Source organism: Halichoeres trimaculatus, unplaced genomic scaffold (assembly GCF_033239565.1).
Source record: "Halichoeres trimaculatus isolate MK-OKI-2021-1 unplaced genomic scaffold, fHalTri1.1 fHalTri1_scaffold_20, whole genome shotgun sequence".
NCBI classification, from domain to species: Eukaryota; Metazoa; Chordata; class Actinopteri; order Labriformes; family Labridae; genus Halichoeres; species Halichoeres trimaculatus.
Genome location: NW_027437198.1, coordinates 13,621,954 through 13,647,136, shown reverse-complemented (window position 1 = coordinate 13,647,136; position 25,183 = coordinate 13,621,954). Strand labels below are relative to the sequence as shown.

Genomic DNA, 25,183 nt, shown 5'->3' with positions numbered 1-25,183 from the left:
AATTAAAGTTCAAACCAATATGGTTACGTAAGCGCTGACACTCTGCCTCTCTGTGTGCCTCTGTCGTTTCAGGATGACAACTCCATGTTCTTTCAGTTCGGCCCCTCCATCGAGCAGCAGGCGTCCGTCATGCTCAACATCATGGAGGAATACGACTGGTACATCTTCTCCATCGTCACCACCTATTACCCCGGCTACCAGGACTTTGTTACCAAGGTAAACGTGCTCACCTGAGGTGGCATGTGAGAAACATCAGGAGGTGAAGGCTGGATGACAAAGAGCAGAGCATGAATCATTTTAGAGTCACACTCAGAGCACTGCAGCAGGGAGACTGGTAAATAGATGAACTTACTGTTAGAGGAGGAAGTCTTCAGCCACGACAGAATTAAAGCACCAGTAGAAAATTTTCTTCAAAATATGAATCTGACTGAAACAAATGCTAATGTCTCATTATGAGGTACAAAAGCAAACTGAACCATTGGTGTGAAGGTTAATTATTTCTATAAAGTTACATTTCTATCCCTGGGCACAGGGGGCAGCCACCAGATTGAGTGATTAACCACCAGTGATGCCAAAATTTGACATTTTCACTGCCCCCGGCACTGCCTTGAGGAGTGACGTTTGTTTAGGAATGCACGGTGTTTAAAAACACACTGGTTGCACATGTACAGGGGAACTATTGATTTGAGAGAAGGCGCCAACAGGGGGCAGTAAAACTGACACAGCTAAAAATGACTCACAGGAAGTTTTAATAAAATATCTAACAACTTCTTCTCTGGATTTAACCTCAACTGCTAGAGAGTAAAATCAAACTGAAGTTATTTTTTTAACTTAATGCTTAAATAAAGGGTCTTTTTGTCCCTCTGGTGCCCCCATAGTATCTTTTTCACAAATTACAGCTCAAATAAGTCCCTATTTTTCTCTCTGGTATTTTAGAAAAACTCTTATTTCAGCCTCTGTCTGACACACTGTTTTAGCTGCTGTCCCTTAAAGGCTCCCCACTCCACAAACCCCCTTCACCCTGATTGGCCAGCCATTTGGAGGCGTGTCATTTGGTGAAGCTAAGGGCAGACCTTGGTGTTTGAGGCCCATCCACTCCAAAATGGCATGAACCAGTGATGACATGATCATTTTAGCAAATCTCGTGAAAATCTGAAGAGTATGTCGTGGAGGGTCAAATTAAAATAAATTGGTTATAAATCTCCAACAGAAGAATAAATTGAGGGTTCAACACTCAGATTGTGAAATATCTTTTCTTTGTGTTTTCCTTCTTACTTGAACATTTTGACTGCAACTAAAATGAATGTGGTGTTTAAAATAATGTAAAAAAAACAGGTATCTTTTGAATTACAGGTGAGAGCAACCTGGCAATAAAATTAGGCTAAAACAATGATGCTGATGGTGCGAACAGTTGATTTTTTGTACATAAAAAGCGTCTTCAAATCGCACCAATAAAAACCCACATAAAAATTTAAACAATAAAAACAACTTAAAATGTCCTTGTTTAAAAGTGGGTTAAAACAGACCAATAAAAGAAAGATAAAACCAGAGGCGTTGAGTCAAACACTTAAAACATCCGTCACTTCAAAGAGCAGCAAGACGTCTTCTGCGTTGCAGGCTTTCCTTCGATGGCATGTCCACTCCCTCAGCCGCTCTGGTACTGCCAAAACAGGAGAAGGCTGACAGTAAACAGCACTTGAGACCCTTAAAGCTAGCCGCTAACAATTCTCACCCGGAGAGTTGGTATTTTCCCAAAGGGATACTCCCACCGCCAGCAGAGCTACTCACTCTGCTGCTGCGTGTACGCCGCGTCGTAACACTCCTCCACAGGTGGTGGCTAGCTGTGGCCTCCCTGCTTGGTCTCGGCTCCTGTACTGTGCCTCGCCTTCTCCCTCGGTCTCTATCTAGTTTAGTTTTGGCTGCGTCGGGGCCTCCGTCTGCCGTGCTCGTGGCTCCGTCCCCCCCTGCTGCCCCCGTCTTTTGACTTTTCTGAGTCTCTGTTTACCGGGGCAGCTCCTTTTTTCCTCCCCCCAGCTGCAGATTGGCTGAGTCAGCACCTTATTTTGCTCCCCGTTGGTCCACCAGGTTATCCATCGAGGCCCACAAACTTTACTGGTGCGTCCAATTAGTAATCAGTGTATCAAGGCGGATGGTTTAATCATAAAAACATAAATAAATAAAACAGAATAAAAGCAATGAAACACACATCACAAATAAACTCAATTATAGAAGCATGCTTAATTTTTTTTTTTCAATAAATTAATGATGAAACCCATAATTCTGCCTTGTTACGCATTGAGTTTCTGGTACATTTATTCCATTAAATGACTGAAGTGATTGGTGTCTGAGAGTTTTAAAACCTTGCCTGTCTCTTCCCCGCCAGATCCGTAGCACCATCGAGAACAGCTTCGTGGGCTGGGAGCTGGAGGAAGTTTTGCTGCTCGACATGTCCGTCGATGACGGAGATTCAAAAATCCAAAACCAGCTGAAGAAGCTCCAGAGCCCCGTCATCCTCCTCTACTGCACAAAAGAAGAGGCCAACACCATCTTCGAGGTCGCTCACTCAGTCGGCATCACTGGCTACGGCTACACCTGGATCGTTCCCTCGCTGGTGGCCGGAGACACCATCGTGGTGCCTGCTGAGTTCCCCACAGGTAGGAGCCGAGCAGCTCTTTAAAGGGGTACTTAAAAACTGGTCCCGGAGGCCCACTTGTAAGATTTCCAGCGTGTCACGGGTCAGGGCAGGTTGGATTAAAGCAGTCATAATTGAAGTGTAGAAACTCCAGAACTGCACTCACTGAACGACTTTCAAAGGATTTATTTAATCCGTCAAAATCTGCTGCGAGCTCCATGTGACGTTTTCTGATGCTTTAGTTTTGTGGGTCACACCTCAGTTTGACCTTCTTCTTACAGGGCCAACCACCATTCCTCTGAGGTTTAAGACACATTTAAATATTATTTCACTGTCCTTTCATCCTTTAGAGAGTGTTTCAGATCCAGACTCACTTCACGTTCACACAGAGCTCACTAACAAACCAACCTTCAGATACATTGTTTAAATCCATCATCTTTAGCCATCAGGCTGCAGAAAGTATCCTTCCTGCTGGTATTTATAAATAACATGAATATAAAAAGAATATTCCAGTAAATTCCTGTGAAAAAAAGACGCCAGCATGTCCCCTAATCCCAGATGTATCCGTGTCCATCTGCAGAGTTTATTTCCAGCTCAGAGAAACACTCAGAGATGATTTTATTTTTGGATTTTCCTGCAATAAAAGAAACAAACTGACCTTTCCTAATAAGAAGTGAAGGACTATTTCTGCCCCCACTCTCCCCTCGACAGCTCCACTGGAGGTCATTCTAACCTTTGAAGGTCAAATGTGGAACCAAAGTGACGTCTAAGTTAGGAAGCATTAACTACACAAGCTGCTCACGCACACCCGTCAGAGCGCCTCATGTTAGCCGACGCTCGGCACACGCGGGGGAGGACGCCGCGTTTTAGAAAGGCCAACTCTCTGTGGGAATCAAACCTTTAACTGTTAGATAACACAAGGTGGAAGTTGTGTTCATCCTGCAGGATTGTTAGAAACACACAGAGCGTCAAAACTGAGGAGACACAGGGAGAATTAAAGTGTTTGGTGGAGAAACGCAGAAGGTGATAAGCAGACATGGTTTAGTGTGACTGAGGTGAGTGTTTTCAAGTGGGCTCCGCTCTCCTGTGTGTGTGTCGGTGTGTGTGTGTGTGTGTGTTTGTCCTAAATGAAGGTTCCACTCTATAAAGTTTGATGTATCACCTTATCAGTTATGTAAATGACATAGCCCCTTCCCTCTTGATTTATGTGTCCACAGAGATAATCGTGACTCGCAGAGCGCTGCCTGAGCGATCACAAAATGGAGCTGAGTGAGAGGCTGAGCTGATGGACACACAGAGCGCTCCGTTAACATTGAATTATCATGTGATTAATGATGTGGGAACAGTGACAGAGAGTGGGCTGAATGTCGTCTGATCGTTTAAAGCCTGATGAATAGAGAGGAGCTGCTCTGAGGCCTGGATGTAAACAGCAGAACGTGGATCTATTGGAGGGATGTGATGTAACGCGTGAGGCGGCGTGCGCACAGATCAGTTTATAGTTAAGTGTAGGGTGGAAGAGGGTCTGCAGATGGCTGAGCTTCTGTTCACGGCTCTGCTGCAGGATCTGTGTTTATCTCCTGCTCTCTGCCAGGACGACGACAACAGAGAGGTTTTAGTATCAGAAGGGACGACGTGGAAAACTGTTAACTATCCATTTCAGTTCTCTTTGGCGACTTTTTTCTATGTACCGTGTGTTGGTTCATTGGTTTGGCTCTGATCTTAAAATGTAACACTGATGCTTGTAAGTGTTAATTGCAGTTCCTGGAGTAAACACCAGAGGGGGTCTGCAGAAACAGCAGAAACTACATACACAGCCATTCATAAAGCAGAAATAAACATGTTTACAGCCTAGTTCAAAGTCTGAAGAGATCATTTCTCTATCACGGCAAATTTTAATGTAACTCACTGTTTTTGAATTTCAAAGTAATAATTTTGCTGAATAAGAGGCGTGGCTGACTTATTAGCTGTTAGTGAGGAGGCTAAAAGCTCGCCTTGACTCCACCTCTATGCTTCTTGGTGGATCAGCTGAAGTTGGATTGTGTCTTGAGGTCCAATACAAGGGTCCGCCCGCTTTCTGCTGCTCTCCCGTTAGCCCAGAAGTTTCTCCACTTCCTTAATCAGTGCATTAAGGCTCTGTTAACACGACCACGTTTCATCTGAAAACACTAAAACACAGAGAAAATGCAGTGAAAAAAATCTGTGTTTACACAGAAACGCAGAGGGACTGAAAACGCAGTAGTAAGCATGCCAGGCCTATAATCAGCGCTATAACTGTCTTGTCCAGAAGCCGCTTTTGGGAGATCTCCAACGGAGTAGAGTTGAGCCGATTATTTGGTGTATTGGTGAATGCTAAGTGCAGAAGTGGAGCAACAGATGCTCATTTTGTATGAAGACAGTCAGCAGATTCAGCAGCACAAGCACAACACAGTAGTTTACGACGATAATAATAATGGTACTGTCGTCATGTTGTATGTGCTCGCTCAAAGCGGAGTGTGACGTCAGTGTTTCCACTGAAAACACCAACTTACTGTTTACATGGCAACAGTGTCGGCAGTGTTTCAGAAAAATCCCACTCTGGAGGCCGTTTTCAGAAGTTTGTGTTTTAGGTCGGCTGAAACGCCGTTTCCGTGTAAACGCGAGGCTGAAACGCAACAAAACTTTAGTGTTTCACCCTAAAACCGTTGTAGTGTAAATGGCCCTTTAGTCGCCTTTTCTTCTGTGAACTCTGCTTCCTCTTGAAATCGGCAACCTGGAGTGCAGGAAATGTTATAAGACTTGGGCTGATATTCTTGTCAGAGTTTGTTGAATGATCAGAATGAGGTGATAGAGCTCACTCCGTCTGCTGATAGTCACACCTCAAACACCCAAACAACTAAACCTTAAAACAACTAATCAGAAAAGTTTTATTCTTCCAGCAGATTTCAAACCTCTTCAAAGAGCGAGTTTTTTAATCTTTCTTCTCGTTTTGTCTCCGAGTCTCTTTGATTTTGTTTTAAATTTCCACCTCATCGTCAAAACTCGCGTGAAATTTACCTTTATGTTCAACCACACTGACAGAAAGCAAAACAGAAACCTATCCCAGGGTGTTTCTGACTGCCTCCGTTAGTGTGTGTGTTTGTGTGTGGATCCAGCAGTTCAGGGTTCAGCGAAGGGTTCATACTCGCTGTGGGGTAAATCTGCTTACTAGGCACACTTAATAATTTGCACCATGTGTGATGAAGAGCTTTTAATTCTCCGGGGTAATTCCACTGATGCCTTCTTTAAGTGGCGCTCTGGGGAACCATCTCTCCTCCCACTCTTGCTTCCTTCCCTTTCTTCCTTGTTTCATGCTGTTGTTTCCTCCTTCAGCCTCCTCTTTATCTTCTGCTGTCCGACTCTCTCCCCCTCCTCTCCTTTTCTTTCTTATAGCTCTCCTGTCTCTCTTCTTCCTGATCAGAGTCTCAAACCTCGGCTGTACACGCTGTGCTAACGTAACCAGCTCATCTGACATCACCGATGATAATAAGCTGTTTCCAAAAATACCCGGTGATACCGTAGTTCTGCTGGTCCTCTCCCTCTCCAATCAGTGTGTGAAGACTCTGCAGTCTTTGGGATTTTCTGTTACATGTGTGTGTGTGTGTGACAGGGAGACAGCCCTTTACAGTTTACAGGCCGGAAAGAGGCTGTTCAGCTGCCACACTGCTGCTCAGCTATAACGTCTCCAGCTGACATGTCTGTGTTGTGACATTTGAACATGTCCTGAGAGATGTAGGAACAGAGGCGCTGCAGCTCCCAGGATGTAGAGGAGATATACCTAGCACACACACATATACACACACACGAGAGCGCATACACAGGTCCCAGGAGAGGATCTTCTCTATAAAATAATAAAAAGTAAAGCGTGCAGAAAGGAAACCAGCGATGAGAGTGAGAAAGTGTCAACAGTGTGTGACATTAGATGTGGTCCAGGAGGGCCTGAGCTGTCAGTGCTGAGGCCCCGGGAGGGGGGCAGGTTTTCAGGCCGCCTGTCTCTTTCTGCACGCTGACATGGAAGTGGACTGGCTGACATGTGGTCATACTCTGTCAGATAGACACAGCCGGGCTGATGGACACAGAGAGGGACGGATAAATGGACTCAGAGAGCTTCACTGAGACCGAAACACAGAACTGCTCAAACATAGAGATCAGTTATTTGTCTGTTCAGGAGTCAGGAGGCCAGTTTGTGCTTAAAGATCAGATCAGAGACTTTTTCCAGCTCGGTTCAGCCTGTCAATAAACACAAAGCTGTAAGATACTGGAGCAGATGCTGACACAGGACTGAAAGGATCTGAGGATGGTTGGATGAAGGATTGATCAAGTGAATGTGATTATTTACTTTTTCTTAAATCATAAAAGACTTTGAAAACTCACTCAAACATAAAGAGAATTTTAGACTTTAACCCTTTATGACCTACCAAACAAGTCTAAGCTTTAAATAAATTCAGAAGGCTTTTATCCTGCCGCTGTTCTCCCCAACCCTCCACAGTGCATGTAGCAGTGATGGTCAGCATGACGGCCTCACAAATATGAAACCAGAAAAATTAACCCCCACAGTGGTGGAAAACTGCAGTACAGGCAATGAAGTCTGTCAGCAATTAAATTTGGACTAAAATTAATGTATCGAATAATAAAATATTACTCAGAGTGCTATATTAATTTAAATTATTTCACAAAATCATCTGAATTTTATATTTCAGCCCTAAAGCAGGGCTCATCAACAGCATCTGTCAAAGGGTCACTGTTTAATTCATCAGTGCCAGAATGTGCTGCAGTATAATATTAGAGAAGTTTTTTTACCCGTTGGTGGTTTAGTTGTTGGTTTATCTATGGGTGGTTTAGTTGTTGGTGGGTTTTTTTCTATGGGTGGTTAAGTTGTGGGTGGTTTTTCTGTTGGTGGTTTAGTTGGTGGTTTAGTTGTGAGTGGTTTATCTGTTGGTGGTTTAGTTGTTGGTTTATCTATGGGTGGTTTAGTTGTTGGTTCATCTATGGGTGGTTTAGTTTTTGGTGGTTTAGTCGTGGGTGTTTTATCTGTTGGTGGTCTATCTGTTGGTGGTTTAGTTGTTGGTTTACCTATGGGTGGTTTAGTTGTTGGTGGTTTAGTTGTTGGTCTATCTATGGGTGGTTTAGTTGTTGGTTTACCTATGGGTGGTTTAGTTGTTGGTGGTTTAGTTGTTGGTCTATCTATGGGTGGTTTAGTTGTGGGTCTTTTATCTGTTGGGGTTTAGTTGTTGGTTCATCTATGGGTGGTTTGGTTGTTGGTGGATTAGTTGTTGGTTTACCTATGGGTGGTTTAGTTGTTGGTGGTTTAGTTGTTGGTCTATCTATGGGTGGTTTAGTTGTGGGTCTTTTATCTGTTGGGGTTTAGTTGTTGGTTCATCTATGGGTGGTTTGGTTGTTGGTGGATTAGTTGTTGGTTTACCTATGGGTGGTTTAGTTGTTGGTGGTTTAGTTGTTGGTCTATCTATGGGTGGTTTAGTTGTGGGTCTTTTATCTGCTGGGGTTTAGTTGTTGGTTCATCTATGGGTGGTTATTTGTTGGTGGATTAGTTGTTGTTTAATCTGTGGGTCTTTTATCTGTTGGTGGTTTATATGTTAGTTTTCAGTTGCTGGTTTAGTTGTTGGTTTACCTGTTAGTGGTTTACGTGTTGGTAGTTTACTTGCTGTACTGAGGTGGTGTAGTCCTCACCTCTGTGGTCAGTGCTTTCACTCATGGTCACGATCATTTTGTGTATATCTCTCCTCTCTGTGCTCCCTTCATGTCCCTTCTCTCTTCAAATGTCTGGAAACAAAACTTTAAACACTTTAAAAAGAGGAAATGTAGTTTTGTATTTATGTTTTTTTGGATACATCTAAATGAGGATCCTCATGAGCTTTAGCTACTCTGCTTCTCAGTTTATTCTGCCAAAAAAGTTAGATGTCCCATTATCTAAGTTTCATTTTTCCAGAGCTGAAGTCCCCTCACCTGTTCACTCCACCCTGAATAAACCCTGATAGCAGCGTAAGAGCAAGCGAGCTAACTGACGGGCTGCTAAAGAGAGATAAATAATGTTCCTGGCGCTCTGTGCAGAGCTGCAGACGCCGTGTGTCATCAATTAATGCTGACTTTTTGTCACCAGTTAATCATATTATCAATAACGGCTGTTTAATATCAATGAAACTCATTATGAAAATGTCAGCCGTGCTTTAACGGATGCATAATGAGTTTTCATTATAAAAGAACTGCTCAGTGTTTTTCTGCTTTTTGTTTCATTTAACAACACTGGCAGACTTCATGAGAGGAACAGATCGATGCAGGGTGTCACGTCCTCTTTGGTTACTCAGGTGTGTCAAGGTTGGTTACATGAGAGCCACACTACCCCGCACAAACTGGATTAAACATGGTTTTTAGCTCTGAAATATTCCTCTATGGTTCCATCCTCCATTTACACACCAGCAGAGAGAAAGAGAGTAACATGAAGGAAGGAGGACATCTTGGCAGAGAGTCACACAGACTGAGGAAAGGATGGAGATAAATAGAGGAGATACTTTTTGGAGAAAGATACTATCTGATGTTCACTCACTCCATCGTTGGCTTTGCTCCCAGCGAGAAGTTCATGTGAAGGAGGTCAGAAGCTGCAGCAAGAAACAGGCTCATCCCGATTTTACAGCAGCTCTGTGGAAACACTCTGAGCTGTAATAGTCAGATGTTTCTCCAAACTAAATATAAACACTTATTTTAAAAACTGATCAGATACTGAGATTTTTTCGGTTGGTGTCGGAGTTGATGAGGAGAGGATGTGGTAACAGCACGAGTTGATTTTGGGACTCAAAGGTCGTGGGAGTTGCTAAGGTTCAGTCGTCAAATCCTGTTCAGCGTCGTCCTCTCGACGTCTGCGTGTCACAAGGACGGACACACAGACGTACAGATGGAGCAAAGGCCAGCAAACAGAGACAGACAGCGCTTTAGACAGACAGATGGACAAACACAGCGAGGCGATAGACGCTTAGTCAGGCAGGATTGGAGTGCTGTTCATCTGCTCTGAGTCATCACGATGTGTGTGTGTGTGTGTGTGTGTGTCTTGGCGTGAGCTCAAACCATATACACTCTGCGTTATCCCTGTGTCTCCCTGCTTTAGTCTTCACCATCTGTCTGTCTCTCTTTGTTTCTCCAGATCTTAAATCTTCCAAACGGAGCCGTCACTCCCCTCTCCTCTATTTTTACTCCTCTCCTTCCTCTGATTCCTCCTTTCCTCTATCGCCCCCTCAGGTCTGCTTTCCGTCTCCTACGACGAGTGGGACTACGGCCTGGACGCCCGCGTTCGAGACGGTGTGGCAATCATCACAATGGCGACCTCGACCATGATGATGGACCGCGGGCCACACACGCTGCTGAAATCTGAGTGCCACGGAGCTCCAGACAAGAAGACCCCAATCTCAGGCAACCCCAACGAAGTGCTCAGGTGAGGGGGACGCCTGCCAGCTGGATGGTTGGGGTTTGAATTTGGATTATTTTATCCTGGGCTGGGTTTTTGTGGAATTGAAGTGCCTAGTTAAAGAGAGACTTGGTAAAGGAGCTCATCCAATTTTAGTATAAAACCAAACTCAGACTTTATGATAGATTTATCATAAAAATAATGAGAGACCAAAAACAGCTCACAAGGTCAAAGAAACACGAGCAGAACACCAATCTGGAAACACTGTGAAGGACATACTGACAGAAAAACATTGTTTCCAGAAGACCAGCTCCTGAGGGACAGAGACAGGGGAGTGAGAAACTATATATAAATATATAATATTTATGTGTATTATGTGTATATATATATATATATATATATATATATATATATATATATATATATATATATATATATATATATATATATATATATATATATATATATATATATATATATATATATATATATATATATATATATATATAATTATATCAATAATACATCCATATTTTTGGATTTTGTTGAAAGTTTTCAGTTTTCAAAAATTTGAATTTTCTGGCTATTTTTGATGGGTCAGGCTTTACAGGGTTTGGGATCCCCTAAAGGGACATAGGCAGAACCAGCCAGGACTTCAGCCTCATTCACACAGGCTTAGAGGCAATTTACATCTTATATTTTGTAGTAATTGCGGAGGATGTCAGGGTGCTTAAGCCTACGGTTTGATCTCATGTGAATCAACCATGTCCATAATTTGTACGGTAAAAATACCAAAGCAAATCACCGACCATATTTTAAGGCACACAAATGTCCTCTGATAATTTGAATCCATTCTGAATCAGCATCTCTGTAATTTCAGGTGGTAGCTTATAGTTTTTAAATAGGTCTCTACAGCTTTTCATGATCATTTCCTTCTCAAAGATGATTAAAGCAGCTTCGGACATCCTAAATGAAAGTTTTAACAGCTCTTCCATTTGACATAAGATAAGATCTGACAATGTTGATGATTGCCCCTGTGCTATTGGTAAATAGGTTATAAAGACTGTCATATATGGAAAAACAGTGTTATGTAACAATAGAACAAAAGAAACATCACTGGTTTAATGTCACTTGCATGATATATGACTAACACAATCATGATGAAAAAAGAGAACAACTTAAACATACTACAGACAAATATTTAAACAGCTCCTTAATTTAAAATTTAAAATTTGCATATCAGGAAGTTTTCTATTCACACTGTTTGACTGGAGCCAAAGAAACTTTCTCGTGCACACAAAAAAAGTTTTTTGCCAGCACCAGTTCATTTCTGGTGCACATGAGAAATAAACATTTCAATTTTTTCTGTCTTTGTCCTTTTAGGAGCTCCATGCAGGGTTAATATGAAAAGCAGGAATATTACACCTCGTGGTTAAACTGATGTTTGCTGGTAAAGTAGATAAAACAAATAACGATGCAAAGATTAAAAAATGTTATCCATTTGATGCCTGCTCGCAGTTATAGCAACCGCTGCTAAAAAAATCAGCGCCCTGTTTTGGCATCAAGTCACTTCACCTCACTATCAAAATGATTTAGACTAATTGTTCTGGTTAAAGATGATTCACTGATGCTTTATTTACTTTTTCACTGAGGAAGAGTTTCACTTATGAGACTAAACCCCTAACAATAACAACACTGCAGGAGACTTAAAGCTGATTATAAAGGCGTAATGTTGTAAAAAAGAAGTAAATCTGTACTGTGTTCATTTAAAACATCCCTTGTTTATAAGATTTAAAGGAGCATTACGTGTATCAAGTCTCAGTGCCTGGACCCTTTAAATGATCTAATCTCAGAGTCTGGTTTCTGTTTTAGTGAGAAACTTTGTGTTCAGAGCACGAGTAATGTTTTCTTCCTGCTTCTCGTGCAGTTAAGCAAACTCACTTTGTGCCCCGGAGCGCTCCACACACACACACACACACACACACCATGAACAGCAGCTCTCTGGTGTATGGCTTTAATAAAGTGTAGAGGTCGCACATCTCAGCAGCGCTTTCATTTATTTACAGTCGTTTACCTACACTTACTTTAATGTCTCCAAATTAATGTGGCAGTGATTTATGGGAACGCTGAAACGCTCCACGCAGCAGCTTCAGGTTAAGGAGGTGGATGCAGGCGTGTGTCAGCACAAACACACTCACACACACATGGAGCAGATGTTTACACACACACACATGCATCTTCCTCCCTGCATCCAGTGTTCGTGCTCCTCCTGTGTAATAACACCCCTCTCACACACACTCTTCACACGCCCCATCCTCTGTGACTCCGGCCCCGCCCCCTCAGCTGTCCGTCTCAGCAGGTCGTTTGAACTGGTTGTGAAGCACAGCGTTTCGATGGCGCTTTGCTCTGCGCGCTGCCTAATTGGTCCCAATGGCGTTTGAGTCGACGAACAGTAACCCCCGTCAGGCTCCAGCGCTCATCACAACATCACATTCAGGGGCAGTCGCAGCCCTCTGCCACTCGGACGCAGCCGTGTGTGTGTGTGTGTGTGTGTGTGTGTGTGTGTGTGTGTGTGGGTGGCTGATGTAAAGGATGTGTTTGTGGCTCTCTGAGGGGATTGTTGTCTTTTTTGGGACACTCATTTGGCTGCACTCATTCTCCTTTTTCCTCCGGTTTTTTTGCGGCTGAACAGAAACTTTACAAAGACTCATCCTCACCAGATTAACTCATTCAGACTCTTTGCTTCTGCAGACCTGACTGAGCATGTGTATAAATGCAGTCTGTCGTCAAATAACTCCAACTTTAAGTGTGCTGAAGCTGGCAGTCCAGATATAAAGCAGAGTGCACTTTAACGGCAGGGCCGAAGTGTGTATGTGTGTCAGGGTGTGTGTAGGAGCTTCAGGGGATGAGTTTCTCCTCTGTCAGCTGAAACAAAGTGTTCCCTCCTGTGTGGCTCACAGGCAGAAACGTGACGGCCTGATGATGGAGCTTGTTTGATTCGTCCATATTAAGTAAATACATCGCCTGTGTTGGGCTTAAATTCAGCCCCCTGTTGAGTTTGGTTTAACGCTCGGCTCTGGGAGATAGACTCAGTTCTGTTCATCCAGAAATACTCTCACAGTGACTTCTACCCACCACCAGGAAGCTCAGGCGCCTCCTGCACACACACACGCTCACCTTTTTGGCTGGCACGCAGAGCGAGGGATGTGGATAATTTTTCCGCTCATGCTCCGGGCTTAACAGCCTCCTGCACTGAGGCGGCGAGGCTTTGTTGTCCATTCCAGTAAACTCTTTAGATGTCATTTCAACCTCCCTGTCTGCTTGTTAGTTCACTCCCTGTTTGAAGCTTTGCATTTGTTTCAGCGCTGCCTACTGCGCCCAGATAACAGAGGAGTTTACTGCAGCTGCTGCTGCCCCAGAATATAACCGTGTGTTTGCAGCGCCGGGCCTCGCTCTGCTCCTCTTCTTCTTCTTTCCTCTGCTCTCATGTCGTACTTTTGCCTCTCGTGCCCTGAAGACTTTGTCTTTTTTCTGTTTTTATACATCTGCTTTTTCCTCTTTACTCTCCTTTCTCCTTCCGTACTTCACTCCTCTACAGACGTTGTCGGCGCTCCAGACCTGCAGCTTCGTAATCAACTTAGCTGTGTTGATGATTAGATCAGGTGCAAGCGCTGCTAAGATCCTTTGCCCCTTGCTGCCTTAACCAAATCTGTTTGGTGATAACCTTTGTTTTCAGGTGTTCAATCAGGAGATTAGCATTTGGCCTACAGTCCATAAACCAGCAGTTGAATGAGGGGCGGGTCTCCTGGATGGAGCACCTCCCCGCTGCCTGGTTCGTTCAGCACTAAATGAATCAGAGGGAGAGAGGAGGAACTCAATCAAAGCTCTTTTGTCTGCTGGAGGAACCTTTGATTGGTGACACTCTGCTAAAGGTTTCATACAGACCTTTGCAGAAAGTCATTAATAGACCATGAAGGGCTCAGTTCACTGCTGGAACCACAGACACAAAGGCTGTTTTCCGAACCGCCTACTACATACTACATGTGAAAGTAGTATGTGGTAGGCACCACATACTGCCTACTGCTTTTGCTTGTAGTATGTAATATGACTCTTCTGTTGGGTCTGTTATGTAGTTTACTACTCTGGTTTCCAGCCTCAGAAGAGCTACAGATGATGTTGTTTTTTTGCCTTTAATATAAATATACTAAAATAATCTATGGACAGATCTCAGTATTTAGTTATTTTGTTAATCATATCACAGCAGAATCATCATTCTTGATTTTTTATTTTACACCAAATGTTATATTGTTTACTGAAAATAAATCTGGATTTTTATTTTTACAGCTGATGAAAAAAACACTTCCACATAATCCACGTATGGTTAAAAAAAAGGGTAATTCATGTTTTATATGGGCTTTAATGAATTTGTAGAAGTAAACAACTCTTTTACAACCAGAAGTCACAAGATTTACTGGTGTTTCTTTCTCATACTTCACTTCTCTCTCACGGACCGTATGACATTAGTGTCGTTGTGTTGTAGTTAAAATGCCGATTCATTCCAGTAGATGGCGGTAATTCACCGAAACTTGCCACTCGCATAGACAAACAGCAGTAGTGCCGTGCATTGTGGGAAACAGTATGCCATGCAGACTGATCTGTTGCATACTGAGAAATTTTCATGGATCAGTAGGACATATGGGGATTTTTGGCATACTGCAGATTTTGCAAGTTTTCTGTGTTTCTTCGTACTAAATTTCAGCCAAAATAGTAAGCACTGCTGGTGTAGTAGGTGGTTTGGAAAACAGCCAAAGTCTCAGACTGAAAAGCTGAATCCTGAGTATCCGAACATGAATTCATTCAGCCGATCAAACAGATTTTAACTTAACGTCACCTTTTTTTAAAGTTTAATTTCTTCATCTGAAACTTTTAAAAAATGATTTTATATAAAAGTAGTCTGTAGCCTGCTTTTATTTAACCTTTTATGACCTACCACACCAAGTCTTTTAGAGCATATATTTACACCCTTTTTCTAAACATCAGTGCAACCCTTATATCCCAAACTTTAATAGAATGCATAGACTTACGTCCAGACCAACAAGAAAAATAGCAAAAAAGTTTATAAATCTTAAAATAAGAGAAAAATTCTCAGTTATTTTTAAAAACACAGAAATGTTATGACTGTATCCCTCAGAAATGTGAGGACGTTTACCAATCGAAGGGATGTAAACAGCCGCGGTCTGGGTCCTTATGTTCTTGTTTACGCTTTATACTGGATTTCTGCAAACCAAACACATCAGTGGAGCGAAACAACACTCTGGGAAACATTGAAACTGCAATATGAAAGTGTAACTTCCCAAGTTTAAAATGCAGAATTCATCCATCTTATCTGGTTTCAAATCTACCACCAATCCAAACTTCATATGCAAATCATCGGCTGGCGCCGCTAGCGCTGCGCTAGCGCTATGCTGGGTTTTTAAGGGTTTTAAGTGAGAGATGTGAAACACTCCAACAGTTAAACTTTCACTGTTCTACAGATTTCTTTGTTAATCTGAACCTTTTGATTCACAAACTACCACTTCAGTACTGAACTGTCTTGCTTCAAATGGAACCAAAACGATAAGATAAATAATATAACAATGCAACAATGAGATATAAATCATTTTCCAGCTGTTTGTTCTTTTCTTTTCTCTTATATTTTCAAATGTTTTTCTGAAGATAATAATCCTTCATTTGTCCCACAGCGGGTACATTTACAGAATTTCAGCAGCATGGAACAATTTAACCATAAGAAATATGCTCAAGTATGAAATTAGATTAGCTGGCTAGCTCACTTGTTTTTTGGTTACTTTTGCTTTATATCCCAATAATTGACCCAACTCTTCAACATTTTATTCATCACTTAAAGCTGACCTTTTCCAACCCCCTTTAACAACTTTTGACAAAGTATTTCACACCAGGTTCGGTTGCTAAAACTGCGTCTGAGCCTTCTGACCTCTGGCTCAACTAAAAACATATATCAGATATTTTTGAGCTGCAGATCACAAACAGCCAGAATACCTAAATATTATTTGTGTAAATTAACTTCAACTGTTGAACAGGGAGGAGCTTCAGTGAGGAGCGTCGATGAATGAAGTCCACGGTAGGCAGCTTCAGAGTCAGCCTGACGGAGAGCAAACACTGAGAGAGAGATGTATGAAGAGAGGACTCTGCTGTACACACACACACACACACACACACACACACACACACACACACACACACACACACACACACACACAAACACACACACACACACACACACACACACACACACACACACACACACACACACACACACACACACACACACACAGTGCAAGAATCATGAGTTTGACACCAGTGGCCCTGACCTTGCCAGACGTGGACAGGCTCCAAATGATCCCGGGCTTGGAAAGGTGTCAAGTGCTTTTAAACTCTGTGGACATTTCTGAACTTCAACGGCCCCACTGAGCTTTCAATAGAGTGTGTGTGTGTGTGTGTGTTTGTGTGACTTTATGTTTGTGTGCGTGCTGCACACTCAAACATAGCGTTTTGACCCTATCGAGCTGAGGGAGGAGTGTGTGCCCGCTCGATGGACATCATGTCCACCCATGTGTGTGATTGTGGCAGTTTTCAGTGAGTCTATAAAGGCTTTGGAGTGTGTGTTGATGGGTTAGGCTGAATACAAAGGTGTGTGCGTGTGTATGTGTGTGTCTGTGTATCTGTGTTTGATTGGTGTTGATTAGAAGTAGGTCAGGGTGCTCCTGCTGTCTTTCTCTCTGTCTCTCCTTTTCTTTTGTATCACTGTCTCCCTGCATTCATCATTGCACCTCCTTCTTCTCCTTCTTTATCACTTTTGGTGTTTTATTAGATTTGATTATATAACTTTTATAACAGAGGGCAGCGTGCTCCTCTCCCAAAAAGTGAAGCCAGGATGCTACACACCTGCACCTGCAGCTAAATGCTCAGATCGTGGATCTATTTCAGTCAACATTTCTTTTTGTAGTTTCTCTTTTATTGTCTCACTGTTGTAAATCAAAACAGCTCACACACTCTTACTCACACACACACAGACAGTCCGTGGCCTGACACAGATACGTTTTAGCGCATGTTCTGCTCTGAATAATGGAGGAGCTGTGTGAAATATTGATGAGTCAGTTTTAATAAATTAACCCTGACATGAATTAGTCATGAATTACACTCCTTAGCAATTACTGTGCTGAGATCTGCTTATTGGATTTGTAGTCGCAGGAATCTATATGGAAAATGATAACACGCCCCATATGGCTCTGTGGCGGCTGAAACGCCGGAGTTGTGCAGCGTGCACACTTGGGGAGTTTACTGTGTGAGTGTGGGGGAGGTGAGAATGTGTGTGTGGCATGTGTGCCGCGTGTGCATGTGGTGGGTTTCATGTGTGTGTTCGTACAGGGGAAGTGAGTGTGTTAGCAGTTTAATAAATGGTGCTAATGGAAGGAGAGCGTGGAGGAGACGAGACACGAGGACTATAATAAATATCCAAACAACTGATCTGAGCACAAATTACCACTCTTGAGTTTATCCAGACACCCTAAGTAGCCAGGGGTTTGATGCCTTGCTCAAAGGCACCTCAGCAGTGCACAGGAAACAATGCTGACATGTCTCCAGCTATCAGCCCCAATGTCCCATTTTTTCCATGCATGGACTTGAACCAGCAACCCTCTGCTTGCCAATCCAAGTCCCAATGCACAGAGCCACTGCCACCCCAACTAAATTTTTCTGTAACCTTTAATGTTTCAGGAATTTTTTTGCTCAGATGCAAAATCTCTTTTACACAAGAGTCCTGACCACACAACAGCAGCACAGAAGGTTTTTCACACAGAGAATTAGAGACAACAAGAAGTAAACATATCAGTTACTGAATTATTAGAAGTAAAACGTGTGCACCAACTGATCAGATGACTAACTGAGTGATCCAGTTTTAGACAGACCTGTAGCTTAGAGGTGGATAAAGGAGCAGAAACACTGATAGCTCATAGAAAATAGCCTGAAGGATCCACCAACATGTACCTGAAAGAGTGTGACTGAACGAGCAGAGAACTACAGGATGTAACTGATGGTTGGTGGTTCACCGTGTGTGTGTGTGTCTGTGCAGCACGTTGATGTGACTTGATGTAAATGAAGCAGAGTTCAGAGGAGGTAATGGAGCTGATTTGCTCACATGCTGTGGACACAGAACGGAGGTTTGTTCCTGTAAACACTCACACAGAATCAGAGAGAATAGAGAGAATCACAGTGTAGTAGTAACATGTCCCGTTCCCTCCCTCACTTCCTTTGAATCCCACCTCCCCTCCCGCTGCAAGATTACCGTTCCCATAGTAACGCAGCAGATTGGCTTGGAAGTGGCAGTGGTAGTGGGTGCCATGGCAACACACATATGCTTCAACGCGTGTAGGATGCTTTCTCACACTCACACACACACACACACACATACACACACACACGTAGATGCATGCAACAAAAGCCTGCACGGTGGAGAATAAAGGGGGCACGCGGCGTCAAGTCATTTTGTAAATGGCTCATGATTTATGCAGCAGATTCTGTTGTGCACATTGTGTCAGGACTCTGCAGGACAGAGGGATGGAGGAGTGGAGGGATGGAGGAGTGGAGGGATAGAAGGATAGAGGGATGGACACATGGAGCTGCAGGATTGTGATCATCACAACCCGATGGACGTATCAATATTTAATGCAGGAAATAGAATCAGGAAGCTGGCATTAGAGTAATTGCTGGATTATTATGTAACACCCTCTGCTCCCCATCCTGATAGACAGACAGACAGATAGATAGATAGATAGATAGATAGATAGATAGATAGATAGATAGATAGATAGATACATACATACATACATACATACATACATACATACATACATACATACATACATACATACATACATAGAGGAAAGGTGGAAGGCAGGAGGGATGGAAAAAGAAGAAGGAAAGGAGTTAGGAAGAGAAAGAGGAAAGGAAGGAAGGAAGAATAAAGGAGGGAGAGTAAGAATTAAGCAAGCAAGGAAGAAAAGATGAGCGAAAGACAGAAGGAAGAAAGGAAGGAAGGAGGGAAGGAGGAAGGAAGGAAGGATGGATGAGGGAAGGTCAGATTATCAGAGGGACTCTTCTCCTGCTAAGCCAGGCTGTTGGGATCCTGCAGAATGTGGTTTGTCCTGGTTTTTCTGAAATCTGGGAGGTTTTCCTGAAGAGGTCATGGTCTGGATGGCAGCATATGTTGCTCCTGATCCTGTAGATCAGGGTAGGCAACCGAGGGCACGGGTGCCAAAGCTGTCATGTGAGGCTGTTTATGTTGGCATGCAGAAAATAATTACAATTGAGGCAGAGGACAAAATAAATAAACAGAATAATAAAACGAATGTGTTGTATTCTATTTAACCCATCACAAGAAATTGGTCACACTTAAAATGTTCTTGGGTAAAAATGCAACAAATAATGTAAATACTAAATTTAAATCATGACTTTACAAGTGCAAGAATGTGTCTTCTGAGTGTGTCACTGCAAAACTTTTGAGGGGTCAGTCTGCTGGCTCACAATCACATCCATTTAGCGGTTTTATTGAACAAACTTAGCTGGACGAGGGAGTGTGAATTTATTGCCGGAGGTGGCTGGAGATTTGGCGATATGCACCCTTTGCTGTTAAAGTGTGGTATGTTAGGACATCAAGTGTGCAGCGTCTTTTTGAGATCAAACACAACAGTGTTAGCAAAGAATGTGAAACAGAGCAACACATTCAAAACTTTCTGTACGGTCAAAAACCAGGCAACGAAAGGAAGTTATACTATTTCTCACTGCATAGCTAAGCATGGAAATCTTTAAAGGAGACTTTCCTATTGACTGTCAATTTTATAAAAGAAGTGAGTATTGGCACTTTGGGCATTGATGTGTTTTAAAGTGGCTCCAGTCATAGAAAAAGGTTGCCTACCCCTGCTGTAGATGGACTCTTCTAATCCCTAGACCATCAAGGATGCTGGCTTTGGGCTGTGAGCTGAGAACCAGTAAGGTGGTCCCTCTCCTCTTCAGACCCAAGGACACAGAGTCCAGGGTTTCAGATTAGGATTCATCAGACCACAGGACGGATTACACCACTTCCAGATTCTCTGAACTAGAATGAGATACAGAAACATGGTGTGTAAGGGTAACATGGTGAGGGTGTGTGTGTGTGTGTGTGTGTGTGTGTGTGTGTGTGTGTGTGTGTGTGTGTGTGTGTGTGTGTGTGTGTGTGTGTGTGTGTGTGTGTGTGTGTGTGTGTGTGTGTGTGTGTGTGCAACGTGCCGCTGCAGTGAGGCTCAGCTCCCTTCCTCCCCCCCTCAGGGTGTGTGTCTCATACTGTACATGTGGCCCATGTGGTCAGGTATTTACAGAACCTATCTGCACACTAGCACCAAGCCAATTCCCTCGACACACACTCACACACATATGCACAAAGACACACACACACAGGCACACACACACAATTCTGTTTTTATATATTCATCTACATATATATGGTGTGCACAGTTTTGCGGCAGTGTTTCCATGGAAACAGCGATGGAAGCAGCAAGAGAGAGTAAAGGGTGAGGGAGTGAAAGGGTTAAGACATATTTTGTGTGTGTGTGTGTGTGTGTGTGTGTGTGTGTGTGTGTGTGTGTGTGTGTGTGTGTGTGGGATGACAGTGAAGTGATTTGAGTTCACCTGACATAAACATTTCTGCTCTCATATACACACACTTACACACTCCCACGCACATTCACTATAATCACTGCGAGAGAATATAGTGTAGAGTGTGTGTGAGTGTGTGAGAGTGTGTGTGAGTGTGTGAGAGTGTGTGTGAGTGTGTGTTGTGCTGTTGTTCAGTTGAAGGGAGGTGAAATGATTCCACCTGACAGGAACAATGCTGCCTCCTCTATCTCTGCCTCACAAACACACTGACTAAAGCAGGCACACACACCAACATACACACTCACACCCACACCCACACACACTCAGTAAGTGACTGTCTGTTGGTAGTGTGTTATATATTTATTTTTGTTACATTTAAACTCCAGCTGCTCATGTTTGTGCCTCCTTGTTTCGGTCACTCTCATGCAAGGTTATAATAGTTTTAGATTTGTCATTATAGTTTGGTTTTACTTAGTTTTGATATTTTATTTCCCATTACAGTGTAGTTTTAATTAGTTTTAGAGCAGACATGGCTTAGTTTTAGTTTAGTTTTAGTTTTAGTTTTAGTTTAGTTTTAGTTTTTTCATACCTTATTAACCAGATGCAGGATTCAAAAAGGTCAGAGTAAATATTTTGTAATACTGTTTATTTTCCAGTTCAACATAGTGCTCACTGCTCAGTCAGTGCTGAAACTGAACTGTTGGCTGCTGCCTTAAACACAAGAAAATAATATAAACTTAGTATAAAAAATATAAGCATAAATTATATAAAATAATGTTGACATAAATTAAATAAAAATAATATTAAGCGCACAGCGCACAGCCAGTCAGTGCAGTAAACAAGCATGTTCCTATACGCCGCTATGATGGTGCTGTGCGGCACTGACAACTGCCTAAAACTGTCTAAAATTGGTTGGGAAAATGTGTCAGATTAATTTGAATCCTGAAGGCTTTTAATATTGTCAAAAACTATAACTAAGGAAATTTTTTCTTCCATTTTAGTTAGTTTCAGTTAGTTTTGTGAACACAAGATACAGTTTTAGTTTACTTATCGTTTTTGTTTTCTTTTCTAGTTTTTATTAGTTTGAGTTAACTGCAATGTATTTTAAATTTTAGTTTTCGTTTTTAGTTTCGTTTTAGTTAACTATTATAACCTTGCTCTCATGGTGTCTCGCTGAGACAAGTGAGACTTAATGAGAGGATTCATCGAGTCTCGTATTTTGTGTTTGGATCATTTCCTCTGGTGTTCCGTGCTCCCAGAGTGAGGTACAGGAACTTAAGTAATTTTTTTTTTTTAAATTATTCTTATCAAAAGAATTAATCTTTTACTTGCACTTAGTTAGATTTCGTGATGTGGGGCTGGTCTCCTGGCTGACTCGCCAAAAATGTGCAACATATGAACAAAACATCAGATTCCAGCCCATGAGTCAGTTGTGAGTTACTTCCCCAGGTGATGGATGCTTATGAAGTTCCTCTGTCCCCTGAATGTTTCCTCTGCAGGTACCTGATGAATGTGACGTTTGAGGGGCGTAACCTGTCGTTCAGCGAGGACGGATACCAGATGCATCCAAAGCTGGTCATCATTCTACTCAACAAAGAGAGGCAGTGGGACCGGGTAAGAAACATTCTTTGTCAAGGCCTGAGGGACCTTTTCCACCAAGTAGTTCAGTTTGGTTTGTCTCGGGATGGCACACATTGTGACGTTTCCTTTGACTGAACCCAGACAGGTCCCCAAATTACTAACTGATACAGTCCCACTTTTTGATACCCTTCTATTGGGGCACCAGACATATGCCCTGTTTCCACCAAGCAGTCCGGTTTTGATCAGTACGGTTTGGTACGGGTTGGCTCGGTTAAGCCTGATCCTGTTTGCATTTCCTCCTCGTGGTAGGTGTCGAGTAAGCTGGATGCCGACAGCCGCACCAGTAACATAGTTACTAGTGTTACTGGTTACTGGCCATAGCAGTGCAACACAGTGTACCCCGCTAATAAATCCAACAAAGAAGAAAAATGCAACACAGTAAACAAAGAGCAACGATGGAAGACATCCAGCATTTCGTCGTCTCTGTGATTGGAATGTAGCTGTTTGATACAAAGTTCAAACAAGCTTTGTTACAGAGAAGACTGTGTGCCGTCAGGAGAAATGCAGCAGCTGTCACAGGGTAAGCAACGATTCTTTCGACCGATCAACGGTCTGCCTTGTTGTAGCTCCGAGATCGGATCGGTTTAGTCTAGCGCCCCTACAGAAGGGCGCCAAAAGTGTGACGGTTTGTCTTGGTTATTTGGGTTAGTCAGTCATTTGGGATGGGCTGCACGGTGGTGTGATGGTTAGTGCTGCAGCCTCACAGCAAGAAGGTCACTGGTTCAAATCCAGGGTGTACCCTGTCTCTCGCCCAATGGGATAGGTTCCAGCCACCCGCGACCCTGAACAGGATATGTGGTTAAGAAAATGAATGAATGAATGAGTCATTTGGGTTTAGTCAGTGGAAACACCGTAAAGTGTGTCCCGAGACGAACCGAACCGAACTGCTCGGTGGAAACGGGGCTATACTAATCACACCCCAGGATATGTAGCTAGAAACACTGCAGTCCATTGATTGGTCGATAGAATCATCACTTCCCGTGTGACAGCAGAAGTAAAGTACATCATATTACACTGCCATGTTTAAATCTCCACTTGGCTTTGTGAAGACAATTTTTTTTGTTTGGAAAATGGCGTCAAGAAAAGGCGTACCATGCATGTTTTTCTTCTTTGTTGGTTTTATTGGTGGGGTACACGCCGCTATGCTGTCATGCGAGCTGCGGGTTTTAGTTCCTTGTAAAACATTCCCAAGAATTTAACAGTTCCTGTGGTCCAGTGTTTGTCTGCCTGAGGGGCTGAAGACCTGGGTAGATGATGCATAACAGCACAAGACCAGTAGAGGACAGTAAGATAACAACGAAGGCCTGCAGAACTCATGTACCACATGTGGACTATAGTTCAGTCTGAGCTCACCAAACAGTCAAGGGTTAAAAACATCTTTGGATGAATAAATAAAACGTCTTTAAGTTTGTGTTTGTTGTGGGTCGGGCAGAATCAGTCTTGTGCAGTTTGAGCTTGTGCTCTTAACCGAACTCTGACTCCTGCAGCGCCCCCTTCAGGCTCCTGTGTCCTGTCGTCTGACGCCTCAGACTCCTGATTCAGTACTCTCCCTCTTTTTTCTTCTTCCTCTCTAATCTATATTCCGTCCTCTGATCAGAGAACAAGGTGAATCTCTCTCTGCTGTCTCCCCCTCCTCCCCCTCCTCCCCTTCTCCACCTCACTCATGTTTAATTCTCATCCTGACTTCCAGCTGAACCACTTTTCCTGGATCTTAATGACTCCCAGCTTCTACGACCATGCTTCTCTCTACACCTTTGAAGTTGTTGTAAAGACTGCGTAGTGTCCGGTCCACTTGACTCCCCCCTGGCTGACGCTCACCCCCTCTCTCACCCCTTTCCTCCCCCCCTGTCTCTCACTTGCTCCTGCTCACTCTTTTATGTTTCTGGAGCCTACAGAGATACACGGCCTCAGCTTGTCCACTCCAGGCGTTCTTGGCAAGTTTGCTTTCCCTGAAGAGGCAAGAGTGTGTGTGAGAGAGTGTGTGTGAGTTTTTGTGTGTTTGTGTGTGTGTGTGTGTGTGTGTGTGTGTGTGAACATTTGCATATTTTACAAGTGTGCAAACCTGACTTCACACACTCGTGCCTCAGCTCCCTGCCCTGCCCTGCCCTCTCCTCTAGAGCTGCGTGTCCAATTATCTGATGATCCATATCCGTTTCCTCCCTCCTGACAGAGGACAGGGCTCAGGTTTGGTCTCACAGGTGGGGGGAAGCGGACTAATTGAGGACGCTTGTTGGGTGGAGGGCCCTCCAGACTTACAGCTGGACTCTCCTATGCAGAAGAGCCAGCATTTAGCATCTGAATGAGCTCCATCTCCTGTCTCTGCCCTCGACACACAGACTCATACTTGACTCTTTGCTCCAACTTTGGTCCACTTTCTGTCTTTTCTCCCTGCAAGTTCAGCTCAGAGTACTTCTTCTCCATGCACACCTGTTCTTCTCCGTGAATACTTCCTCTTCAGTGTTATTTCCCTCCCCAGATTTGATCTGGATTCTTCTCCTTCACTCCTTTTTGTCTCATCCTCTTTTCTACTCCTTCTTTCCTCTGTCTCTGCTTTCTAACTTCCTCCATTGTTGTTTCTCTGCTCACAAATACTGGAGAACTTTTTCCCTCCATGCAGCAGCTCTGCTTCCAATGCCTGAGAACAAATTTCCCATTAATAGACGGGGGAAATGAACACATCTTCACTTCTTTGTTTTCAGCACGACTCATGCATGTTCCTCCTCCTGCAGCTCTGTGATCAGCTGTTCAGGTCTGCAATGAATAGGTCTCTAAAA

The 25,183-nt window shown here is 43.1% G+C and overlaps 1 protein-coding gene across 1 annotated transcript in view; it reads left to right on the top strand.

The window, feature by feature from the left end:
- Positions 1-25,183, top strand: part of grin2ba (glutamate receptor, ionotropic, N-methyl D-aspartate 2B, genome duplicate a) — a 139,006-nt gene that overhangs the window by 87,520 nt on the left and 26,303 nt on the right. Inside the window, exons 6-9 of the mRNA XM_074695756.1 lie at positions 73-216; positions 2,384-2,654; positions 9,896-10,088; positions 22,268-22,382. Coding sequence (XP_074551857.1) covers positions 73-216; positions 2,384-2,654; positions 9,896-10,088; positions 22,268-22,382 — 723 coding nt within the window. The remainder of the gene's footprint in view (positions 1-72; positions 217-2,383; positions 2,655-9,895; positions 10,089-22,267; positions 22,383-25,183) is intronic.